The sequence below is a fragment of the Mus caroli genome, unplaced genomic scaffold, assembly GCF_978045245.1.
Source record: "Mus caroli unplaced genomic scaffold, Mus_caroli_1 scaffold_18, whole genome shotgun sequence".
Classification (NCBI taxonomy): domain Eukaryota; kingdom Metazoa; phylum Chordata; class Mammalia; order Rodentia; family Muridae; genus Mus; species Mus caroli.
Window position 1 is genome coordinate 66992011 of NW_028227273.1, and position 19451 is coordinate 67011461.

The following is a 19451-nucleotide window of genomic DNA, read 5'->3' on the forward strand; positions in this document are numbered from 1 at the left end:
TTCCTGTCGCCCCGCCCTTCTGCGCACGCGTAACCCCGCCTGCGCGCCGCACCTGGGCACACGGCCACTCCTCCGGCCGCGAGAGCACTGGTGTAGCTGTGCTCCTCCAGGGAGGGAAAGGACAAGGGGCTATTGGGAACTAGTACTGAGTTGGTGACGTGCCCACACCAGCCAATAGGCACTAGGCGGTACGGAACCATGGTTCGAACCGGTGGGCAAGGAAAGGAAGAGATTGTGGAGTGCACTGGCACTCACACCAGACAAGAGCATTCCTGTTCGGGGCTGGGGCTGGGGCTGGGGCCTGGCAGTCCTGAGAAATTGTTAAGAGGGCCGGGTGCTGAAGGGTAGAGAAGAGGCATCAGGACGGCAAAGTGTGCCCCACCAAGTGAAAGCCCATAGCCTCACTCTGCAAAACACATCACAACGGACATTTGTACGTGCTTACGGTATTTACTTACAATACCTTCCTTTGGCAGCTAAAACCGTTAAGTTAATAAAACCGTTAAGAGCTGTAACAAGGGCCGGGCTGGGAAGATGGCTGGGCGGTTAAGAGCACTGACTGATTTTGTAGAGGACCCACATGGATTCCATAATCCCAGTTCCTGAAGGACCTGAAGCCCTGTTCTGAACTCAAGGAGCAGGAGACATGCACATGGTGCATGCATACACTCAGGCAAAACAACTGTACACAATTTTTTAAAATCTAAGATTAAGAAAAAGATTAACGTACAAAAGATTATTCTTTATTTATTACATAATAAATACCCAATAAAATCATGTCTCAACCCCCACCCACCCCCCACCGAATAAATACACACTAAAACAGAGACGCATGCGCACTGGCTTGCAAGGGAATCAGGCTCTGGTTCCGACTTCACTTCTTATTAGCCTGAGCAGTACCAATGACACACTGGTTCACCTGTGGACCGATAAACAGGGTTACACAAGATCAAGGTTTACAGATCAGAAGCCTTCCCATCCTGCCCCTGCGCTGGGCCCACCATCTGAATCTCTGGCTATGGAAGCAGGTTCAGCCTGCTCCCCTGGAGGGATGGTGATGCTATGTCCACTAAGCCTGGAAGAGACCAGAAGTCTGAAAAGTCGAAGCTTTATAGTGCTGGCTAGTTTTTATGTCAACATGACACCGGCTACTCTTCATTTGAGAAGAGGGGACCTCAATTGAGAAAATATCCCATCAGATTGGCCTGTGAGCAAGCCTTTTCTTAATCAATGATTGATATTGAAGGACCCAACCCTATGTGGGCCACTGCCTCCCCTGAAAGGTGGTTCCCTAATGAGGTGTGTAAGAAAACCAGCTGCGGAAGCCAAGAGGAGCAAGCAGTAAACAGCACTCCATTATGGAGTTACTGATCTGACATCCCTGGACATGGACTAGCCCTTTCTATTTCACCTTGTTTTTGATCATGGAGTTTTATCACATTATTAGAAAGCTAACTGAGACACCTACACAAAAACTACAGTAGCAGAGAGGTTGCCATTTTCAGCAACACCCTGGACTAGACACACCAAAGCTCTCCTACAAAATCCTGTCAAGACATTAAACTCCTTTGAAAACTAGGGCTCCTGGGGCTGGTGAGATGGCTCAGCGGTTAAGAGCACTGACTGTTCTGCCAGAGGTCCTGAGTTCAATTCCCAGTAACCACATGGTGGCTCACAACCATTTGTAATGAGATCTGATGCCCTCTTCTGGTGTGTCAGTGACAGTACACTTACATACAGGAAATAAATCTAAGAAAGAAAGAAGAAGAAAGAAGAAAGAAAGAAGAAAGAAGAAGAAAGAAAGAAAGAAAGAAAGAAAGAAAGAAAGAAAGAAAGAAAGAAAAAAAAAACTAGGGCTCCTGAGAAAAAAATCACCACAGAAGAGAATTGGAGACATAGACTACTAGATACAGATCAAAGGACACATGAGCGGTGGGATTTTTATTTAGTGGTAGAGAGCTTGCCTAACCCAAAGAAATGAGACAGGAGCTAACTTGAAGGTGTAGCACTGTGATGATCAGGAAGAGTAAGTGGAAAGACGGATGGGTGTCAAGTATGTAAGCACCTATAATGCCTGCCCTCCTCATAAAAGCTTATGGGCACATATGGAGTCACTCAGGATAGGAACTGAGTTCCTATTTAATTGCTAAAAATGTGGGAAAGATTACCTAACTATTGGGGAAAAAATGGCACCAACTAGACTTGTCCAATGCAGGGTTAGCACAAACCTTCAGTTGGTCAAGGACACATTGTGAAGGACGCTTTATAGTGCTGGCTAGTTTTTATGTCAACATGACACCGGCTACTGTGTCAATAATGAACACCTATAGAGGACTCAGCATCTTGAGGCTGGAGAGATGACTCAGTATTTAAAAGCACTAGCTCTTGCAGAGGACCTGGATTCAGTTGTTAGCACCTATATGGTGGCTCACAACAACCCACTCCAGTTCCAGGAAATCCAATGCCCTCTTCTAACCTCCTCAGATACCAAGTACAAATGTGCAAACATTCCTCCGCAGGCAAAACAGTCACATGAAATACAACTTTTATTTCTTTTTTCTTTTTTTTCTTTTTGAGACAGGATTTCTGTGTGTAGCCCTGGCTGTCCTGGAACTCACTCTGTAAATCCAGGTAGCCTCAAACTCAGAAATCTGTCTGTCTCTGCCTCTTAGGTGCTGGGATTAAGGGCATGTGCCACCACACACGCTAAATATTAATAAATAAATAAATAAATAAACCCATTATTTTGGGGCTGGAGAAGCGGTTCTGAGATTGAGAGCACAGGCTGAATTCCAAAGGACCTTGGAACCACACAGCAGCTCAGCGCTGTCTATGACTCCAGCACCAGGGAATGCAGCTTTCTCTTCTGGCTTCCTTAGGCACCAGGCACATATAGTGCACAGATACACAAGCACACAAAATACTTATCAAAAAAAAAGAGCTGCATGCACCTTTTCCTATACAGCATGTCTGCATGCATGTTTCCCTACACCTCGTGCATGTCCACCTCGGCACAGCACATTCCCATGTCAGCGTCCTTCACAATGTGTCCTTGACCAACTGAAGGTTTGTGCTAACCCTGCATTGGACAAGTCTAGTTGGTGCCATTTTTTCCCCAATAGTTAGGTAATCTTTCCCACATTTTTAGCAATTATGTATTTTACAGTTAGTCCATACCTTTAACGCTTAACAGGCTACAGCTATTCTAACTCTGATATGCACACCTCAGGCCTCTGCTTCACGTGTTCACAGACTGACCCACAACAGCATCTGAGGAATGCTTTTACTTGGTAAGGGCGTCTTTGTAAAAAAGTCAGTGGTAATGAATACTGATTAGAAATCACCATTCTAAAGCCCTCTAACAAAATAATGGATGTAGCATTACTATTTCATTAACTCACTCCTGAGAACCAATGAGCCTGGACACAGGACTCGGCCTCAGCAACCGACAGGCAGGCAGGAGATGAGCTCCAGGCGAGCCTAGGCTGCCTGGGACCTGCCTCAAACAGGAAATAAAAGAGAGAGGAGATGGCAGTGGCAGCGGAGGAGGCAGCTCAGGGAAAGAGCACTTGCTGAACACACACAAGGCTCTCTGGGAGATCTCTAACACCACCAAAAAAGAAAGAAGAGAGAAAAAGTTAAGCAAATACTTAATAAATGTAGAACTAGACTGGGTACTTATGATGTAACATTACACCAATTGTCCCAGCTATTAAACAGGTCAAGAATTTGAACTAGAATTACCAATCTAACCAAACCAAATCTCTAACTACCAAAGAGCAAAACGCTGAGGGGAAGAGTGAGCAACCAGAGTCTGAATATGGTGTATTAACAGGACACGGACATTCTACCTCAAATAAATACAGCTACATGAGGCACAGCCTCACAACACAGTACAGTGAACAAGTATTCCCAGCAAACAGACCCAGAGGAATGCCCACACACGACACACCTAACGCACGCACGGACCTTCTGAGGTGGCTGGGGGAGACTGAAGTGGACATCACGACATGAGTACGGCCAGGGAAGCAGCACTACCTCCAGCACTTGGGAGGTGGAGGTAGAAGATCAGGACCGCAGGATTTCATCACTCTATGAACCCACAGATTGTCTGATTTACTGAAAAGAACCTGTTTAGTTGAGGTGTGGCTCAGCCTTTGCACACACCTCTACTCCCTCTGGCTGGAATGCCCTTAGTACACTCTTTTAATCTCAAACAATGAAGGTGAAGTTTGTTTGTAGAAGGAAGCACCCATGTTTGAAAGTGATGTCTAATTGAGTGGCAGACAAAGTGACAAATCAGAGAAAGATTTGATAGAATAGGATCTGCCCAACTCAGGAGAAGAGAGAGGAAAAGGGGGCTACTTAAGAGGGGCAGTGCAGAGAGAGAAGTGGAGAAAGGTAACTTTACTGGGACAGTTTTACAGAGATGGTTGCAGAAAGAGAACAAGCTAGACACAGGTGAAGACAGACGAGCCAGAGAATGAGAACGAACCAAAAGATTCCAAGGGATTGCCAGATTTAGTATGAGCAGGCCAAGCAGAGTCAATTTAGGAAAGGCTGAGAGAAGCCAGATTGATCAGTCAGCATGGAGAGGAGTTTCAGCCACAACAGTGAGTTGAACCAGCCGGCCAGATCTCAGAAAGAACCAGAAAGGGTGGACTTTACTCAGCATTGAGTCTCAGGAGCTGAAATCATTCTAGGCCTAGAGCAGACTGAAGGAAGGCTAGAAGCTTCCAGGGCCAGGACCAGGTTAGCAGACGAGGCAGTAAACCCCAGAGACAACAGGAGAATAAAAGTTCTATTTAGGCTGGGCGTGGTGGCGCACGCCTTTAATCCCAGCACTCGGGAGGCAGAGGCAGGTGGATTTCTGAGTTCGAGGCCAGCCTGGTCGACAGAGTGAGTTCCAGGACGGCCAGGGCTACACAGAGAAACCCTGTCTTCAAAAACCAAAAAAAAAAAAAGTTCTATTTAGGAGCTGGAGAGATGGCTCAGTGGTTAAGAGCACTAGCTGCTCTTCCAGAGGACCTGGGTTCAATTCCCAGCACCTACATCACAGTTCACCACTGTCTGTAGCTCTAATTCTAGGCGATCTGGTACCTTCAAACATACATGCAGGCAAAGCACCAATACACATAAAATAAAAATAAAGAAATCGTCAAAAGCATGAGAAGCCGACTTAACATCCCTCCTGCCTCATACAGGGCTGACATTAACATATAGGATGTTAGCCGGGCGTGGTGGCGCACGCCTTTAGTCCCAGCACTCGAGAGGCAGAGGCAGGCGGATTTCTGAGTTCGAGGCCAGCCTGGTCTACAAAGTGAGCTCCAGGACAGCCAGAGGTATAAAGAGAAACCCTGTCTCGAAAAACCAAAAAAAAAAAAAAAAAAACATATAGGATGTTAGGGTTGGGGGCAGCAAAATAGCTCAGCTAGAAAGGATGCTTGCCATCAAATCTGATGACATGAAACCTAAGTTTGATCTCCAGGGCCCACAAGGAAGGAGAGAAAACAAGTCCTGTAATCCTACAAGTTATCCTCTAACCACACACAAAATAACTTAATTTAAGATTCATTTATTTTATGTGTAAGATGCCTGGTGCCTGCAGAGGGTATAGCAGTCTCTAGAGCTAGATGTCAGGCGCTGGGTGGGACTCAGGTCCTCTGCAAGAACATCAAGTTTTCTTAACCACCGAGCCATCTGTGGAACCTGTAAAACACTTTAAAGCTGTCCCCCACCCCGTTTTTGAGACAGTATCTCTCTAAATCATTCTGGCTGTCCTGGACCAGATACTGGACCCAGTAAGACCACGATGACCTTAAACTTACAGACATCAGCCTGCCTCAGCCTACCAAGTACTGGGACAAAAAATGTGTGCCACCATATATGGCTCAAACCTGCTCATTAGCTTTGAGAAGTTAGGCTCGTCACATAGCTCATGCTTACTGTGACGAGGACCTGGTTCAAGACGTTAAAAATGGAATCAGAGCCGGGCGTGGGGATGCATGCCTTTAATCTCAGCACTCAGGAGGCAGAGGCAGGCAGATTTTTGAGTTCGAGGCCAGCCTGGTCTACAGAGTGAGTTCCAGGATAGCCAGGGCTATTCAGAGAAACCCTGTCTCGAAAAACCAAAAAAAAAAAGGAATCAGGTGGGCAGTACCCAAGATGCCTAGCAAGTTTAAATCCTTTCTGGATAGATGTGCCCTAGTTTGATCAGGAGGCATGATGGAGATGCTGCAGTATGGGCAGATGTGACGGTTCACAGAAGAACGGCCCCATAGGCTCATGTATTGAATACTCAGGCCCCAGTTGGTGGAGAGAAGCGGAGACTGTTTGGAGAGGATTAGGAGGTGTGGCCTTCCCAGAGAAGGGTATGTGTGCTTGTGGGGAGGAGGGGGCTCTGAATGCATTTAACTCCCAGTCTCTCTGCCTCATGGTTGGGTCTCAAGATGTGAGCTTCAGCTACTGTTCCAACCTTGCCTGCCTGCCTACTGCCTTGTTCCATTACCATGATAGTCATGGGCTCTAACCCTCTGAAACTGTAAGTCCCCAGTAAACTCTAAGTTCCTTGGTCACAATGTCTTGTCACAAGAATAGAAAACTATGCAGAATAGTCATTGTACCTTGGAAGCAAAGCGTAGTGAATTCAGAGACTCGGAGACATTCTCTTCCAGAGGAGAAATATTCACAAACATAAGCCTGTGGAAAGAAAAGGGTCCAAGCCCACGTCAGTGGTCTGCCAAGCCCATACACAGAGTCTCTCTCCTCATCTTAAGACTGGAGTCCTACAGTCCTTCCTTTTTTTTTTTTCTTTTTAAAAAGATTTATTTTTATCTATTTAAGTACACTGTAACTGTCTTCAGACACACCAGAAGAGGGCATCAGATCCCATTACAGATAGTTGTGAACCAACATGTGGTTGCTGGGTATTGAACTCAGGACCTCTGGAAGAGCAGTCAGTGCTCTTAACTGCTAGCCATCTCTCCAGCCCCCTTACAGTCCTTTCAATGTCTCCCTTCTACTCACATCTTGGCACTGCCACCCAGAGAGTTCTGCAGCAAGTAGGTGAGCTTGCTGTTTCGGTAAGGCACGTGGGACTCCTGGAGGGTTAAGGGCACAGTCAGTTGGGACACAGCAGGGTTCTCACAGCTACGCCATGGCCCCCTCACCTTACCTGCCCATACATCTATTCGTACCTTATTGCTCAGGGCCATTATGACCAGTCCCAGTGTAGACAGACTGCTGTTAATGGCCTGTGTTTCCCGAAGACGATCACGCTCCCCAGGGCCTAGGGGTAAGCCAGGGTCTAGCCGCTCACTCCCAGCTAGGTCCACAAGGTTGAGGGGAGCGCCACACTGCAGGCCTCGGGCTGCATGCTCTCCAGAAATCTGCAGCTGGAACACACTATGACTGCGTGATGATCTCTTATTCTGGGCAGTGTGGGCCACAGCCCGGTTCTGATGAGCCAAATGGAGCAGAGCCTCCACCTAGGGATGGGATTGATAAGAGGGATAGGCGCTCAGAGCTGGGACATGCTGGCGAGGTGTCCTTGCCCTTCTGGAGCAAAATCGCAGAGCAGCAGAATGAGTGTGTGCACACTTAGACAGAACCCAGACTGGGTCTAAACACACAAGCCTGTAATCCCAGCTGCTTGGGAGGCTGAAGGACAAGAACTAGACATTTGAAACCTCCTTGAGATACAGAGGGAGTATCTCAAGGGTTCTTGTGAAACCATGGCTCTTAATAAAAACAGGCCAGGTGTAGTGGCTTAGGCCTATAATCCCGGCACTCCGGAGGCTGAGACAGGTCTGTCTTGAGCTCTAAGGCAGCCAGGGCTACAGTGCAATGCTCTCAAAAAGAATAAAAGGACAGACAACCCAAGAAGCCTCACTGCCCGAAGACCTCCAGAGGCGCAATTGAGCCCTGAGACAGAACAGTCGTCAGGTAAGCATCCCGGCTAGGGTGACCTGGCAATGTTAGTGGCAGGAAGTGAGTCCTGAGACTCACCTGGCAGAGTGTGTCACCCCTCTCCACTCCTCCTCGCAGTCCACCCTCTCAGTCGGAGGCGCTGCCACTCTCACAGCCCATCCTCCGTCCCTGCTGAGCTTCTGCCCGCTCCCCCAGCTCAGTTCCTACTTGCCTCTTTCTCACAGGAAACAGGGACATAGCGGGCATTGGTGACAGTAAGCTCCTCACTCCCTGGGCTTGCGCGACGGATCTCACACTCGCCCCCTTGTCCCTTGCGGGGCCCAGTAGCTAGCAGGTCTCGAACGGTCTCATTGTAGATCTCTACGTAACTCGCCACAAAACTGTATGTCCAGCCCTGGCCGCTCATCTCCTGGGCCACAGAGAACAGATGCCGCATGGCCCGAGGGATCAGCCCTTCCAATTGGGGGTCTCCCCTAGGCCCTCCTTCCATAGTGAAGGTCTTGCCACTGCCTGTCTGTCCATAGGCAAAAATGCACACAGGGTAGCCATCCAGTGCTGACTGGACAAGCATGGCGATCTCTTCAAACACTTCCTCCTGCTTGCTTCCCGGCGGGAACACCCGATCAAAGGAGAAATCATGGCGGAGAGTGGGTGCTGGGGCCCCAGTCAGGGTGGAGCGCCGATCATCAGATCGTGAGAGGCTAAGGCCAGTCGGGGGATCAGAGGGTCCAGCAGGGCCAGGAGGAAACACAAGGAAGCCAGGAGATGGAGTGGATTCCCCTGTGAGGACAGGGCGCACACGGCAGAACACCCGGATATTGCCCTTCAGTTCCTGCAGCTGGTTGTGGAGTCGCCGCCGCTCCATCTCTAACTCATAGAGCCGGTCTCCTTGCTCAGCCAGCAAGGTCACCTGGGCTTCAGTCTTCTGCCGAAGACACACCACCTCTTCTTGGCTGCTTGACAGAGCTGCTTCTGTGACCTGAAACCTCCTCTGTTCAGAGCAGAGAGACAGAGGGTGGGATGCAAACGGTTAGAGCAAGTCTTGTGCCAAGATGGGGCACATGGACTTCGCAGTCTGGGAAAGAAAGAGGTAAGAAAATAGGGGGCGGGGCGGGTGTGTGTGTCCCACGGACTTCAGAGATCTCACAGTGATCTTACACTTGATGTAAAAGCAGAAGGACCTAAGTAAAAATTCCTAGCACCCATGATTTTAAAAAGAAAAAGAAGCTAGGCCTAGCTATGTGTACTTGTAATCCCAGAGCTGAGGATCAGAGGCGGGAAGATCCCGGGACCTGGCTGGCCCAGGCAGAGGAGTGAGCTTCGGTAATCCCCAGCCCGGCTGCCAGGAGAGAAAGAGAGGAAAACAAAGTCCCAGCGCTAGGAGGAGTGGGAAGGGGCCATCTAGGAAGTGCTCTCAGAGCAACACTAAGACACAGGAGTGAGCTAGGTAAGGCGGGCATGCTCTTCCCAAGTGCCTGAGAGGCAGCCAAGCCACACCACACAGCCTCCTGGTGCTCAGCAGAGCTCACACACATGGGAAGAGGGAGGGAGACAGGAGCCATGAGGCGAGCGAGTGAGGAATGAGGGGCAAGGGCAGCAGTGTGAGAAGCTGCTCAGGCCCAGTGGACTCTGCTGCAGAGAGAGGAGCACAGGCCCTCTGAAGCTTCAGGGGAGCCCGAGGGAGGGAGCGAGCGTGGCCCCTGCTAGGGAGGGTCACCTGTGAGGCTGGCCTTACCTCCTGCTCCTCCAGCTGGGTGCTCAGTGTGCTCCGCTCCTCCTGCAACTGCAGCCGCTCTCTCTGAAGATCCTGAAGCAGCCTTTCCCTGGTACCCAGACTTTCCTCCAGCTCCAAGACACGGGCACTCAGCGTCTCCAGCCTCTGCTGGTCCTGCTCAGCTCGGCTGCGTACACTGGCCAGCTCCCCTTCCAGGGTGCTCTGCTCTGTCCCCAGGGTCGTGGCCTGCTCCTGGACCTCTCTGAGTTGCTCCTGAAGACCCCGGTTCTCCAGTTCCAGCGTTTGAGTCTTCTCCCGATAACGTTTCAACTCTTCATTGAGGTCACACAACTGGCCCTTCAGGTCCCAGGCAGGGCGTTTGCCAGGTCTCTTCCCTACCACCACAGGAGCAGTGGATGCTAACATGGGCACACAACGGGCAAACACAGGTCAGGAGCCTTGGCCTTCTACCCGTCAGTCTTCAGCCCTCAGCTACCTCTTTCCTCTCCTGACAGGAAGATAGAAGATGAAGCTTCCTGGGCACTCCCACCTCCCCTCCCCCCACCCCCACCTCTCACCCAAGGTTTATATGCCACCTACTGCCAGGCTTCTGGGCAGGAGCAGCGGGAGCTGGCTTCTGGCTCCTCAGCACTAGAGAAGTAGAATGACATGGAGTTAAAGGCTGGACAAATAGGACCTAGGACACACCTGTCCCCGAGCACTAGGGGGCCCATGTGAGCCACAGTGGAAAATATCAAAACCACAAAGCTGGCTGAGCACCTGCTGATCTCACAGATCTCTCTCCCATCATCCCTGTCAAGAGCCTCAAGCCACTGTAACTCTAGCTCCAGAGGATCCAGTGCGCGTGCGTGTGCGCGTGCCTGCGTGCATTCTCAGGTACATACACATAAAGTAAAATAAAAAGTAAAAAAAAAAAAAAAATTTAAAACAAGCCAGGTGTGGTGGTGCACGCCTTTAATCCCAGCACTCAGGAGGCAGAGGCAGGCGGATTTCTGAGTTTGAGGCCAGCCTGGTCTACAAAGTGAGTTCCAGGACGGCCAGGGCTACACAGAGAAACCATGTCTCAAAAAACCAAAAAAAAAAAAAAAAAAAAAAAAAAAAAAAAACCAAAACCAAAACCCCAAACTAACAGACTCAAGGACTGTGTTTCCTAATGTGCAAGTCCCCGGATGTGATCCCAACACGATCCCTCCCCTAAAAGACTTGTAGGACCAGAGCCCCTCCATCACTATTGCCGTTACAAGGAAGGACCAGAGTCCTCCCTGGTCAGCCCAGCTTAAGCACTATTACCTGCACCAACAGTAGAGCACCCACGAGGTCCTGTCTTCTTAGAGCCTTTCTGAGCTGTCCGAGGATGGGAAAAATGAGATGGTACAACACTTATTTAGGTGGCATGCACTGGTATGTATGTACGTTAAAGGGTTGGAAACAGGATGACTCTCCTTGGGGGCTGGAGAGCTGGCTTGGAGGTTTAAAGCACTGACTGCTCTTCCAGACGTCCTGAGTTCAATTCCCAGCAAGCATTTGGTGGCTCACAACCATGTGTAATGGGATCTGATGCCCTCTCCTGTTGAGTCTGAAGAGAGCAGCAGTGTACTCACATACATAAAAGAAATAAGTGATTCCTATTTTTTTTTTTTAAAAAAAAGGACTCTCCTGTCCTTGTCCTTACAGTGTCTGTCCAGCTCCTGATGCCCATCTAGGACCAGTAACGACTCACTATGCCCAAACCGAATGAGTGAGAAGCCTAAGCCGGCCGTGCAGTGCCTGCAGCGTGCTGTTAGCAGTTCACACTTGCTCCCTCACCCTCGTCTACTCAGCCTCTTCCCTAGCGTGCACAGCAGCCTGGAAGAAGCAGGCGTCCAGGACAAGAGCTGGGAAGGACAAACTCCACCGAACGACCTTTGTGCCTTTGGAGCTCTGAACTAAGTGAAAGGGGATTTTCCACTCAGAAACGATACAAACGGAAAGAAAAAAGAGGGAGACAGCAGGACACTTCACACTCGGTCCCACCCCACCCCCACAGCCCACCTGCAGTGTGGCCCTGCGTCTGTGACACTGTGCTGAGGCGGGGTCCTCTGGGACGGGATGTGTCAACTTTGGTCACTGCACCCATGACTCGTGTCCGTTTCTGATGAGAGATAAAGATGAGTTTCCATGAGTCTTTATCTCTCCCCGCCTTTCTTACTCTCTGCATTCAAAATATATCTCACCTTTGCAGGCTCCAAGGCATCCTCCATCTGGTCAGGACCCCTCTTGAGGCTGCTCGCTGACAGGGGCAGTCGGGAGGAGGACTTGACCAGGGTGGCCTTCAGTTCTACGTTCCTCTTCACTTCCCTTCCCTTTGTTGAGAAAAAAAAGACAAAGTCTTTTTTTCTTTTTTGAGACAGGGTTTCACTGTGAAGCCCTGGCTGTCCTGGAACTTGCTCTGCAGCCCAGGCTGGCCTCAATTTCACATAGATCCATCTGCCTCTGCCTCCCAAGCCCCTGGATTAAAGGTGTGCACCACCACATCCTGCTGGCAAAGAGACTCTTAAGAACAAGACAGGCCGGGCATGGTGGCACACACCTTTAATCCCAGCACTTGGGAGGCAAAGGCAGGTGGATTTCTGAGTTCGAGGCCAGCCTGGTCTACAGAGTGAGTTCTAGAACAGCCAGGGCTACACAGAGAAACCCTGTCTCAGAGAAGAAGAAAAAAAAAGACACAGGTCATTAAGATGGGAGTCCTGCAATAATGCATTTTGATAAGACCAAGTTTTGAACTGCCTTAGCATTCATGTACCCCTGCACATATTATTGGAGGAGGGGCATTGAGACAAGGTTTCTCTGTGCCCTGGCTGTCCTGGAACTCACAGTGTAGACAGACTATCCAGGCCTCCAACTCATGGAGATCCACCTGCCTCTGCCTCCCTAGTGCTGGGACTACATACATATGCCCCACACCTGGTCCCTGCACATATTACAAAGCCTAATGAACTAACTGCTTTTGGTCCAGCTTCGGGATAACGATCTTGGTTAAGCATGATTGATGGCAGATGCCTATAATCCCAGCTATTGGAGAGGGTGAGGCAGAAAGATTCCAAGCTTGAGGCTGGCCTAGGCAACTTAGCAAGGCTGTTTAACTACAATTGGACAAATGAACAAAAGAGACTTGGGAGATAGCCTGTGAGTAGAATTATGTGGCGAGAACCATTCAATCCTAGCACAAAAACAGAAAGGCTGGTTAGGGAGCTCAGGAGATAAGGGCACTCGCTGGCAGCCACACACACCCCAGAGTAAGTAAACAGACAGCTTTGGTTGCAAATCCTAAGCTCTCCAAGCTGATAGCTGCAGCATTACTTGAACTGTCTGGCAGTGAACATGGGCATGGACCCACCACTGTTTCCAGTCTCCCTCAGCTCGTGTGCACTTTAAACTTTGCACTCAACTCACTGACTCTCTGGGTAGAAGCATTAAAAGCTGTCCTGGCCATCCATCCATAGCTACATAAAATTCCAGGTCAGTCTGGGCTGCATAGATGGGGTTAGAGACAGGACAAGGGGTTGCAGCATCTCTATAACTTATAAAGTAACTGTCTTAGTCAGGGTTTCTATTCCTGCACAAGCATCATGACCAAGAAGCAAGTTAGGGAGGAAAGGGTTTATTCAGTTTACACTTCCATACCACTGTTCATCACCAAGGAAGTCAGGACTGGAACTCAAGCAGGTCAGGAAGCAGGAGCTAATGCAGAGGCCATGGAGGGATGTTCCTTACTGGCTTGCTTCCTCTGGCTTACTCAGCTTGCTTTCTTATAGAACCCAGGACTACCAGCCCAGAGATGGCACCACCCACAAGGTGACCTCCCCCCTTGATCACTAGTTAAGAAAATGCCTTACAGCTGGATCTCGTGGAGGCATTTCCCCAACTGAAGCTCCTTTCTCTGTGATAACTCCAGCCTGTGTCAAGTTGACACAAACTAGCCAGTACAGTAACCAATTACAGTAACCAATTCCTTAGCTGCCACAGCCATATGCATCCCAGGCTAAGCTATGTGGGAGAGTTTGTAGAGAACAATGTTACACCATAATGTCAAAAGTCACACCTTGACAGTGATGTTTAAAAAAAAAAAAAAAAAAAGATTTTCACTAAATTGGTTCTCATACATTTTCCTAAAAAGAAAGTAAACAACAACAAAGCCAGGAGCAGTGACCCCCAACCCTCTGGAGGCAGAAGCAGTGGGTAGACCTGTTCTAGCCAGTTCTAGACTAGCCAAAGTAACATGGCAAGACCCTATTTCAAAAAACAAAAACCCAACATTATTACTGAGTAATTGAAAAGCACTACCAGCCGGGCGGGCGTGGTGGAGCACGCCTTTGATCCCAGCACTCGGGAGGCAGAGGCAGGCGGATTTCTGAGTTCGAGGCCAGCCTTGTCTACAGAGTGAGTTCCAGGACAGCCAGGGCTACACAGGGAAAACAACTACCGCCCCCCCCAAAAAAAACAACAACAAAAACAACAACAACAAATCAGCAAGCAAACCCTGCTATTCTTGGGCATGCTACCTGCTTCAGGTTACTAGATCAAATTTATATTGTTTCTTTTGGGTTTGTTTTCCTCTTTTTTTTTTTTGGAGACAATGTATCACTGGCCTGAATCTCCAAGCTCTGGTCTGAGCCTGCGCACAGGTGACCTCTGACCTCAGGATGGTTTGTTGCTTTTGGTTCAGGGCATTATAGACCCAGGTGTGTTTCTTGGATGCTCGCCTAGCACTGCACCACAGACCTCTTCCTTCCAGTTTTAACTCATACCTTAATGTTGCTCCTCCTAGCTTTCTTCTTCCCCTTCCATCTGCTTGAATCTTTACAGTCCTTCACTCCCTCCCAATAGAGATACAAATTGTATTATGTCTGTCTCCCCAGGGAGTGTCAGCTCACTGGTAGCTAGGACTCCTGTCTCCTACATAAGTACAGCTGTGCAGGGCCAGAAGATGCTTGGCAAATACTGCAGGAACAAATCTAAGAAAAACCGAAAAAACTTTTTTTTTTTTTTTTTTTACTGTCACCTGTCACAGTGCAGTGCCCTCCCTTTTGGCTGTGTATACCAGAAAGTCTCTTCAAGCTGAACACCGACTGTGAGTCAGTCTAGACTGAAATACTGGTAAACAAAGAATGCAGGCCGGCCTTTCCTGACACCAGAGAGATCAGTCCATTAATTGCCACACACATACACCTCAGATGCTTGTGGTGGAGAAGGGCACCCATAAACTAGTCAGCAGTCCAAATGAGCAAAAGAAAGAGGCAGGCGAGGGAACAAAGATCCTTTGGGTCGATGCCCCCATTTCTCCTCTCCTCTTCCTCTATCCCTATCCAGCAGCAACACAACAGGACATCAGCAAGAAATGTACTTTGCGGACAAGCGACAAGGCCTCTCTCAAGAACCCTCGCTTCTCCCACAAGGCGATCTGTAAGAACTGAGAAGCACAGACATGTCGAATCCGCTTGAGAATTCGAAATGGGAAACACTGGAGGGGGATAAGGGACACGGGATGGTCGCGCCTGCACGACAGGAATGGCGGGCCAACGTCGCAGCGACCATCCTGGGGCCTCGCCGTGTGTGTCGCCCTCACTGACTCGGCCGTTGGTGTCCTGGGTGCGAGGCGGTGCGACCCTCCCCTGCAGGACGGCTTGCCCCGACCTGTCCCCGGGACGCAGGTCTCCGGGCGGCCGGCCTGCGTCCTCCGATCTTGGCGCCAGGCCGTCTCCGCCGCACTCACCTGCGCCTGCACGTCCATGGTGGTCCGCACAGGAAGGGATGCAAAGGCAGCAGGCAGGGTGACGAGACCCGCGTCCTCTCAAGGGCTCGCGCCGCAAAACGCCGGAGCCAAGCTGTCCAGGAGCCAGGACAATCCGCCAGGCCAATCGGCCAGGCCAATCCGCCACACCAGCCACTTTTGAATTTCAACCTCCGCGCAGTCAACGCGCTTCAATCCGCAGAAGCCAATCCGCGCCGGCGCCGCGGTCGCGAGCCAATCACGGTGCCCTCCGCCTCCTGGGCCACGCCCCCTGAGTCGCGACTGTTCTAGTCCGCCGGAGCAAGAGAACTAGACCCCTTGGAGCCTACTTCCGGATCCGCTCTTCCTCTTTTCTCCCTCTCCCCCTCCGGAGCGCGGAGCTCGGCTTCCTGAGGTCTCTGGTTGCGTCAGAAGTGCGCGTGTGTGGAGGAGTGGCGTGGGAGAGGCAATACGCATGTGCAAAGGTGCCTGAGCGGTGTCGGGGCGGAGCGACCGCCACCTAGCGGGTGCTGCTGAACCTGCACACCTCCTCGCCAACCCTGTAGACTGGAGCCTGTTCCACTGAGGTCGCTCTTGGTCCGCTTTCTCAGGTCCGAAAAGTGGGAGCTGGTTGATGGCGCTGACCTGTCCTCAAAAAAGAAAAAAAGTAAAAGAAAAAAGTGGAGCCCATATCTGGAGATGTAATAAAGTCATAAATCTAGAGCAGGTCCGGGAGGATAGCAAACTGGTTATCACTGAAACTCATATAATGTGGAAGGTGAAAACTAATTCGCCACAAAGTTTTCTGTGCCCCTCCTGCCTCCAACAATATATATTATACATAAACAATATGTATTATATACATAAACATATATCTTTACACATATAAATAATATACACTCAATACCTATTATATATAAGCATATATAATATATATAAATAACACATAAACTACATATATATTTATTTTGTTTTTTCAAGATTGAGTTTCTCTGTGTAGCCCTGACTGTCTTGGAATTCTATTTGTAGAACAGGCTGGCTTTGAACTCAGAGATGCCAGGGCTACCCTGTGCCACCATGCCCAGGTCAATAAACAATCTTTTAGATTAAAAAATCAAAACAAAACTAGAAGCCAGGCTTGGTGGCATACGCCTTTAATCCCAGTTCCCAGTACTCAGAATGCAGAGGCAGACAGATCTCTTGAGTTCAAGGCCAACCAGGTCTACAAAGTAAATTCCAGGGCAGCCAGGGCTTTGTAGAGAGACCCTGTCTTAAATAAAGAAATACACATATACATACCTGCATACATACATACATACACACATACATACATAACTGAGTAAATAAACAGTATGTTTCTTGACACCAAGTTGTAAATCTACAGCCCCCAAAGATCTTACTTGAGATGTTTCCAAGTCTACAAATGTTAATGGGGGACACTAGAAAATTTCTGGTTATAAATTTCCAAACTGGTTATAATTTTAAACTAGACAGTATTTCCCTATTGACTTTCTAGAAAAAAAGGCAAAAGTTTTAGTGTGTGACAGAATATGAGTTTGTCTTCTACTGAAATCTGTTTTGGGAGTTTCTCTTTCTTGGCATGAAGCTTGACAGCAAGGTAAACCAACCTGTGAGATTTTACACATGGGATGGACTGACTTGGCCCCTGCAGCCTTGGGATAGGAGCTGGATCAGGAAGGACTCTGATGCAGCCAGAGCTCCAAGGCCATTAGCTCTGAGAAGGATACATCTGGACAGCAAAGGGAAAACAAATATCCTCCTTATGTATCAATTAGAATAACAGAGGCTTACCCCAAGCCATCCCAAGATCCTCACATTAGGTGACCTCAGTGGCTTCGTTGAGGGCTAGGTCAGTCTTCAGCTGTCAGGCAGAGCAGCCCAGGACTGCAGCAGCCACGCCCAGAAGGTCTGAGAGATTTTTCTGCAGAGAAGGAACTTGGGACAACGGACTCACCTTGGTGAAACAGCATCACTAAGGTGAAATCTTCTGGGAAGTGTTTCTTGAGAGCACAAAGAAGCCATGTTCCAGAGATAGCCAACTTGAACCTTGTGCTGTAGCTGTGCTTGGTAATGTGTAAGTGTCACCCAGGTGGTACCTGTTTTGAAGGTATGGAGAAGTCATGAAGAACAGCTGCAGTTTGGCACTGTGAGAGGCCATGGAAGGACATAGGTGATGGTGCAGCCTCGGTTGTAGTTGACAGCCCAGGACTGAAGGGGTCACGAAAAGGATTTGAGGCTTGGCACCATGAAGAGAGCCTATGAGAGGCTCCTGTGAAGCCCAGGTGCAAAGAAGCCCCCAGTGTGTTGGAGATGTCAGTGCCATGGGATGATCACCAGGAACAGCAGCAGTGGGATGGATCAACTGAGCTTAGAGTGCTACAGAGGGCAGAGCTGTGAAAGAGCTCCGAGCCCTTTGGAGGAGCCCAAGGTCTTGTGTGGATCCCACACTCGGGAACAAGAAGCTATAACACTGAAGTTGCCTTGGAGGCCCCAAGATGTTTGAGATGCCAGAGCCATGGGCTATCTGCTGAGGAAAGCTGCTAACAGGGAGTGGAACCAGCCCAGGAGAAAGAAGTTTGTTGCAGTCAACAAAGATGAAAAAGGAGTTGGAGATCTGAAGACTGCTTTGACATCAGCCATAGAGATGCAGAGTTTGGAGTCTGCCCAGCTGGTTTCCTGTCTTGATTCAGGGATCACAGTTAAGTGATTGGATGAATTTCAGAAGAGACCTTGAACTTTGGACTTTTAATATTGTTGAGACTGCTATAAACTATGGGGCTTTTGAAGTGGACTAAATGTATTTTTGCATTATGTTCTGTTTAGGTATGGCCCCCATAGACTCATATGTTTGAACAAGCCTATGGGGGCCAGGGAGTGAAATGTGATGGTTTGTATATGCTTGGTCCAGGAAGTGGCACTATTTGGAGGTGTGGCCTTGTTGGAGTAGGCATGTCACTGTGGGTGTGGGCTTTAAGACCCTACTCCTAGCTGCCTGTCAGTCAGTATGGTGCTAGTAGCCTTCAGATGAAGATGCAGAACTCTCAGTGCCTCCTGCAGCATGCCTGCCGTGATGTCGACATGTTCCTGTTTTGATGATAATGGTCTGAACCTCTGACCTGTAAGCCAGCCCCAGCTCCCTTTGCCAGTCAGCAAAGGCAAAGGCCTCAGACACACAACTTCAGGTTAGTTCTTGCTGTCCTGAGTGGGCCTTAGGAATCCATAAACTTTATTCATCCAACTTGTTCCTTATCTACATTTTTTTAGAAACCTGGTGTTGAACACATCAGAGACATGAGTGGTTAGATGGACATGAGTGAGTCAGTTTCTGTTAACTTTTATAACTTTGGGAACTTATAAACTTTAACCATTAAATATAGGTTGGTGTTTTACAATTTTGTATGTACATATATATGTATGTATGTTGTTTGTTTGTTTTTGTTTTGTTTTTAAGATTTATTTATTTATTATATGTAAGTACACTGTAGCTATCCTCAGATACTCCAGAAGAGGGCATCAGATTTTGTTACGGGTGGTTGTGAGCCACCATGTGGTTGCTGGGATTTGAACTCGGGACCTTCAGAAGAGCAGTTGGCTCTCTTAACCACTGAGTCATCTCACCAGCCCTTTTGTTTTTGTTTTTTAAGTAGGAGTGCTGTCTGTACATACACATGAAGGCCAGAAGAGGGCGTCAGATCCCTTTATAGATGGTCATGAGCCACCATGTGGTTGCTGGGAATTGAACTCCGGACCTCTGGCAGAGCAGTCAGTGCTCTTAACCGCTGAACCATCTCTGTCCTATTTTTCATAAACCTTGTTCATGCGTTCGTCCTCATTTTATTACCCCTAGGGAAAAAACTCATAAAAGAATCCATCATAATCCAAAATATTTTGAAGACTTGCTGTTGACTATTTGGCTTAGAGAGGGATCGATAGGACTAAAACGTCTGATTGGTTTTCCTTAATTAGTTTACTCTATAGCTGCAACCTGATAGTTGCTATGTAAGCTAAGATGAGACC

General features: G+C 48.8%; 1 protein-coding gene across 1 annotated transcript; it reads right to left on the bottom strand.

The window, feature by feature from the left end:
• Nucleotides 1-819: 819 nt before the first annotated feature.
• Nucleotides 820-18637, bottom strand: LOC110283992 (kinesin-like protein KIFC1). Its single transcript, XM_085833276.1, has 11 exons — nt 15417-18637; nt 11878-12006; nt 11696-11795; nt 10955-11008; nt 10244-10294; nt 9665-10062; nt 8141-8920; nt 7197-7487; nt 7027-7100; nt 6624-6699; nt 820-919 (listed from the first exon to the last, which is right to left on the bottom strand). The coding sequence occupies exons 1-11, from the start codon at nt 15432-15434 to the stop codon at nt 875-877; spliced, it is 2016 nt and encodes a 671-aa protein (XP_085689402.1). The 5' UTR covers nt 15435-18637; the 3' UTR covers nt 820-874.
• Between the last annotated feature and the right edge of the window lie 814 nt (nt 18638-19451).

Excerpts from the sequence above, each read along its gene's own strand:
- LOC110283992 (XM_085833276.1), bottom strand. Across the intron at positions 7,488-8,140 it reads CTGTTTCCTGTGAGAAAGAG|GTGGAGGCTCTGCTCCATTT; the intron begins GCAAGTAGGAAC and ends TCCCATCCCTAG. Across the intron at positions 6,700-7,026 it reads CTGGGTGGCAGTGCCAAGAT|GCTTATGTTTGTGAATATTT; the intron begins GTGAGTAGAAGG and ends TTCTTTCCACAG.